At 40.4% G+C, this 6,000-nt stretch overlaps 1 protein-coding gene across 1 annotated transcript in view; it reads right to left on the reverse strand.

Annotated features, from left to right (window-relative positions):
- Positions 1–6,000, reverse strand: part of LOC143300334 (CD109 antigen-like) — a 71,316-nt gene that overhangs the window by 49,819 nt on the left and 15,497 nt on the right. Inside the window, exons 9-10 of the mRNA XM_076613934.1 lie at positions 4,138–4,225; positions 2,637–2,862 (exon numbers count right to left, since the gene is read on the reverse strand). Coding sequence (XP_076470049.1) covers positions 2,637–2,862; positions 4,138–4,225 — 314 coding nt within the window. The remainder of the gene's footprint in view (positions 1–2,636; positions 2,863–4,137; positions 4,226–6,000) is intronic.

Genomic DNA, 6,000 nt, shown 5'->3' on the forward strand with positions numbered 1-6,000 from the left:
GGCGGACGTGTTACCTCTTGGCCATCACTCCACAACATTGTGATCATAGAAAACACACCAACATTGTGATCATAGCGAACACACCAACATGTGATCATAGCAAACACACCAACATGTGATCATAGCGAACACACCAACATGTGATCATAGCAAACACACCAACATGTGATCATAGCAAACACACCAACATGTGATCATAGCGAACACACCAACATGTGATCATAGCAAACACACCAACATGTGATCATAGCGAACACACCAACATGTGATCATAGCAAACACACCAACATGTGATCATAGCGAACACACCAACATGTGATTTTAACAAAACACACCAACATGTGATCATAGTGAACACACCAACATGTGATCATAGCAAACACACCAACATGTGATCATAGCGAACACACCAACATGTGATCATAGCAAACACACCAACATGTGATCATAGTGAACACACCAACATGTGATCATAGCAAACACACCAACATGTGATCATAGTGAACACACCAACATGTGATCATAACAAACACACCAACATGTGATCATAGCGAACACACCAACATGTGATCATAGTGAACACACCAACATGTGATCATAGTGAACACACCAATATGTGATCATAGCAAACACACCAACATGTGATCATAGCAAACACACCAACATGTGATCATAGTGAACACACCAACATGTGATCATAGCAAACACACCAACATGTGATCATAGTGAACACACCAACATGTGATCATAACAAACACACAAACATATGATCATAACAAACACACCAACATGTGATCATAGTGAACACACCAACATGTGATCATAGCAAACACACCAACATATGATCATAGCAAACACACCAACATGTGATCATAGCAAACACACCAACATGTGATCATAGTGAACACACCAACATATGATCATAACAAACACACCAACATATGATTATAACAAACAGACCAACACTGTGACTATAACAAACCATAATCACAACAAACTGAAACACAACACCATAATCATTGACTGAAACACATTTACACCACAGTAATAACAAACTGAAACACAACACCATAATCATTAACGGAAACACATTTACACCACAGTAATAACAAAATGAAACACAACACCATAATCATTAACGGAAACACATTTACACCACAGTAATAACAAACTGAAACAACACCATAATCATTAACGGAAACACATTTACACCACAGTAATAACAAACTGAAACACAACACCATAATCATTAACGGAAACACATTTACACCACAGTAATAACAAAATGAAACACATCAACACCATAATCATTAACGGAAACACATTTACACCACAGTAATAACAAACTGAAACAACACCATAATCATTAACGGAAACACATTTACACCACAGTAATAACAAAATGAAACACACCAATACCATAATGATAAAGTAAACCACAACACCATGATCAAAACGAAGCAAAACACATCAACACCATAATCATAAAGTAAACCACAACACCATGATCAAAACGAAGCAAAACACACCAATACCATAATGATAAAGTAAACCACAACACCATGATCAAAACGAAGCAAAACACATCAACACCATAATAATATCAGACTGATGAAACACAATACTATAACAATAATGTGCATTATATACAGCACTCACCATGCAGCTCCTACCGTACTGAACACAACAAAAGTATGAATAAAGTACAAAAACATAATTATAAAAGATAAATGATAATAACGATGATGAAAAGATGTTCTGAAATTTAAAAAACACACCAAAAAACAGCATGTTGATATAAAATGAAGATGACAGGAAATCCAAATGCATGATAAATAACTGTGCAGAAAAATCAAAACCATGAAGAAAGTGAATGAATTCTGTCTGTGAACAAAACGTTCTGTGATATTAAACAAAAAAAATGCACATACAAACATGCACAGTGTTTGCACATTCACAAACATACATGCAGTCGGTCTGTCCATACACCTCTCTCACATACACAAAGGCACACACACACACACACACACACACACACACACACACACATAATTTCTTTTCCCTCCCTCAATTTTGTTTTTCCAACCCTCGTCTAATATCACTTACAGTGAAAAGACATGAAACTAAAGAACACACACACACACACACACACACACACACACACACACACACACACACACACACACACACACACACACACACACACACACCAAGAAAACAAAAAGATCCAAGAGGTTCACTAAACACATATTATACTTTCTCATTGTCAATAACAGCCACTCAAATGGTGAACGAAAAAAAAACAACCCAAAAAAGCTGCACACATATAATGATAAAAATGGTGGTCATACAAACACATACTCACGTAATCCTAAAAAATGGTAGTCAAACTAACACATAATCACATGATCATAAAAAACAGTAGCAGCACCAATACATACTCACATATTCAAGAAAATTGTAGAAGCACCAGCACACAACTAATCCTAAAAATGGTAGCAGTACCAACACATACTCACATAATCCTAAAAAAGGTAGCAGTACCAACACATACTCACCTAATCATAAAAGCGGTAGCAGTACCAACACATACTCACATAATCTTAAAAGCGGTAGCAGTACCAACACATACTCACATAATCATAAAAGCGGTAGTCGTACTGCAGATACATGTGATAGTCCTTCGGGGACAGCGTGGACAGGGGAAAGTACTCTGGTGGCTGCTCGTTGCCCGTCTGCCCCAGCGCCCTGCGTTTCTCATACGCCTTCAACCAGCCCCGAGTCTGGTTCCACACCGCCTCTCGCGGCATGAAGAACGCCGTCACTGACGCGTTGCCCTTACATGGTCGTCCGCTTGTGTGGCTGGGGGGTACAGTCAGAAATGGCTTTTACTACTAGCTTCTTCCCCAAAGCATGGGGGGGTTACAATCAGAAATGGCTCTGTCAATAGCTTCTTCATGAAAACATGGGGGGGGGCACAATCAGAAATGGCTCTGCCAATAGCTTCTTCCTCAAAGCATGGGGTGTACAATCAGAAATGGCTCTGCCAATAGCTTCTTCCCAAAAACATTGGGGGGGGGGGAAGTTACAATCAGAAATGGCTGTGCCAATAGCTTCTTCCCCAAAAGCATGGGGGGTTACAATCAGAAATGGCTCTGCTAATAGCTTCTTCCCCAAAGCATGGGGGGGGGGGGGGTACAATCAGAAATGGCTCTGCTAATAGCTTCTTCCCCAAAGCATGGGGGGGGGCGGTACGATCAGAAATGGCTCTGCTAATAGCTTCTTCCCCAAAGCATGGGGGGGGGCGGTACGATCAGAAATGGCTCTGCTAATAGCTTCTTCCCCAAAGCGGGGGGGGGGGGGGGGGGCGGGGGTACTGTCAGAAATGGCTCTGCCAATAGCTTCTTCCTCAAAGCATGGGGGGGGGGGGGGGTACTGTCAGAAATGGCTCTGCCAATAGCTTCTTCCCCAAAGCATGGGGTGGGGGGGGGGGGGGTACTGTCAGAAATGGCTCTGCCAATAGCTTCTTCCCCAAAGCATGGGGGGGGGGGGGGTACGATCAGAAATGGCTCTGCTAATAGCTTCTTCCCAAAAACATGGGGGGGGGGGGGGGGAAGTTACAATCAGAAATGGCTGTGCCAATAGCTTCTTCCCCAAAGCATGGGGGGGTACGATCAGAAATGGCTCTGCTAATAGCTTCTTCCTCAAAGCATGGGGTGGGGGGGGGGGTACAATCAGAAATGGCTCTGCCAATAGCTTCTTCCTCAAAGCATGGGGGGGGGGGGGGGGGTACAATCAGAAATGGCTCTGCCAATAGCTTCTTCCCTGAAACGTGTGTGTCTGTGTGTGCATGTGTTTGTTTCTGATTGTACCCTCCATATTTATGGGAAGAAGCTATTTGTAAAAGCCATTCATTTCTGATTGTAGCCCCCACCCCCCCAAGCTTTGGGGAAGAAGCTATTGTGAGCATGTGTGTGTGAGCATGTGTTTGTGAGCATGTGTGTGAGCATGTTTGTGAGCATGTGTGTGTGAGCATGTTTGTGAGCATGTGTGTGAGCATGTGTTTGTAAGCATGTGTGTGTGAGCATGTTTGTGAGCATGTTGTGAGCATGTGTTTGTGAGCATGTGCGCACTCACTTTGCCAGCATGGAGCCAACAATGTAGTCTGTGCTGTTTTCAAGCAGGTAGGTTGGCACCGACACGTTGACATCAAATCTTGGTTCCCCTGGCAACAAGTTTCTCTTCATGAATAATTATAATAATAATAATAATAATAATAATAATCAGTATTTATATAGCGCTGAATCTTGTGCACAGACAAATCAAAGCACTCTCACACCAGTCATTCACGCGCATACATAACTCTAAACTTGAGAAACTGAAGACAAAAAAGAGGCAGGGGAGGGAGGCTATCTCGGAAAGAGGTGGGTTTTAAGGCCAGACTTAAAGGGCTCTGAATGCATAGACCTCACGAAGTGAAAGAGGAAGTTCATTCCAAATGCAAGGTCCAGAGACAGAGAAAGAACAGCGGCCGACAGCGGAGTGTTTGAATCTGGGTATGCATAAACAGAGTGGATCTGAAGCCGATCGTAGAGAGCAAGATGGGGTGTAGTAGTGAAGGCAGCCACATAGACAGGAAGGGGCAGACTTGTGAAGACGTTTATGACATAGAGTGCTGATCTTTATGATGCCATCTATGCTACTCTCAGAGTATTAGTCTTCATAATGCCATTCTTGTTACTCTCAGAAATTCAGTCACACATCTGTGACAAGTCTACTTTGTTACAATGTAAGGATAAATGACGTAATGATGATCGTAATGTTTGTTACATCAAGAGGATAACTGACATAGCAATGATCATAATGTTTGTTGGTTACAACGTGAGATAAGTGATGTGTTGCTGATTGTAACATCTGCTTTGTGACAATACGAAATAAATGATGTCCTGGCAATCAGAATGTTTGCTTTCTTACAAAGTAAGATCAGTGATATACTGGTGATCGTAACGTTTGTTTTGTTGTAACATAAGTGCTGTAGTGATGATCATAACATTTGCTTTGTTTACAGAGTGAAATACGTATGTACTGGTAATCAGAACATTTGCTTTGTTACAGCATGCAATAACTTATATTCTGGTGACCATTATGTTTGCTTTGTTACAGCATGCAATAACTTATATTCTGGTGATCATTATGTTTGCTTTGTTACAGCATGCAATAACTTATATTCTGGTGACCATTATGTTTGCTTTGTTACAGCATGCAATAACTTATATTCTGGTGACCATTATGTTTGCTTTGTTACAGCATGCAATAACTTATATTCTGGTGACCATTATGTTTGCTTTGTTACAGCATGCAATAACTTATATTCTGGTGACCATTATGTTTGCTTTGTTACAGCATGCAATAACTTATATTCTGGTGACCATTATGTTTGCTTTGTTACAGCATGCAATAACTTATATTCTGGTGACCATTATGTTTGCTTTGTTACAGCATGCAATAACTTATATTCTGGTGACCATTATGTTTGCTTTGTTATCACATAAGTGATGTTCTGGTAATAATAACATTTGCTTTGCTGCCACTAGAGACAAGTGACATACTGATAATTTTAAATAATATAAGTAGTAGTAGTAGTAGTATTTTCATATATTTTTCTTTTTTCTTTTTTAAAAATATTTTTTGTCATTTTTTACTTTATTTATTTTATTTTTATTTTATTTCATTTTATTTTATATATTTTTTAATTGATTTTTTTTTCTCAAGGCCTGATTGCGCTTAAGCGCGTTGGGTTACACTGCTGGTCAGGCATCTGCTTGGCAGATGTGGTGTAGTGTATATGGCTTTGACCGAACTCAGTGACGCCTCCTTGAGCTACTGTATGATACCGATTCTGATAATTTGAATGTTTGTTTTGCTAACACTCGAGATAAGTGATGCACTTGTGCTTTGAACGTTTGCTTTGTTGCAGAATGAGACAAATGACGCACTGGT

This window comes from Babylonia areolata, chromosome 26 (assembly GCF_041734735.1).
Source record: "Babylonia areolata isolate BAREFJ2019XMU chromosome 26, ASM4173473v1, whole genome shotgun sequence".
Lineage (NCBI taxonomy): Eukaryota > Metazoa > Mollusca > Gastropoda > Neogastropoda > Buccinidae > Babylonia > Babylonia areolata.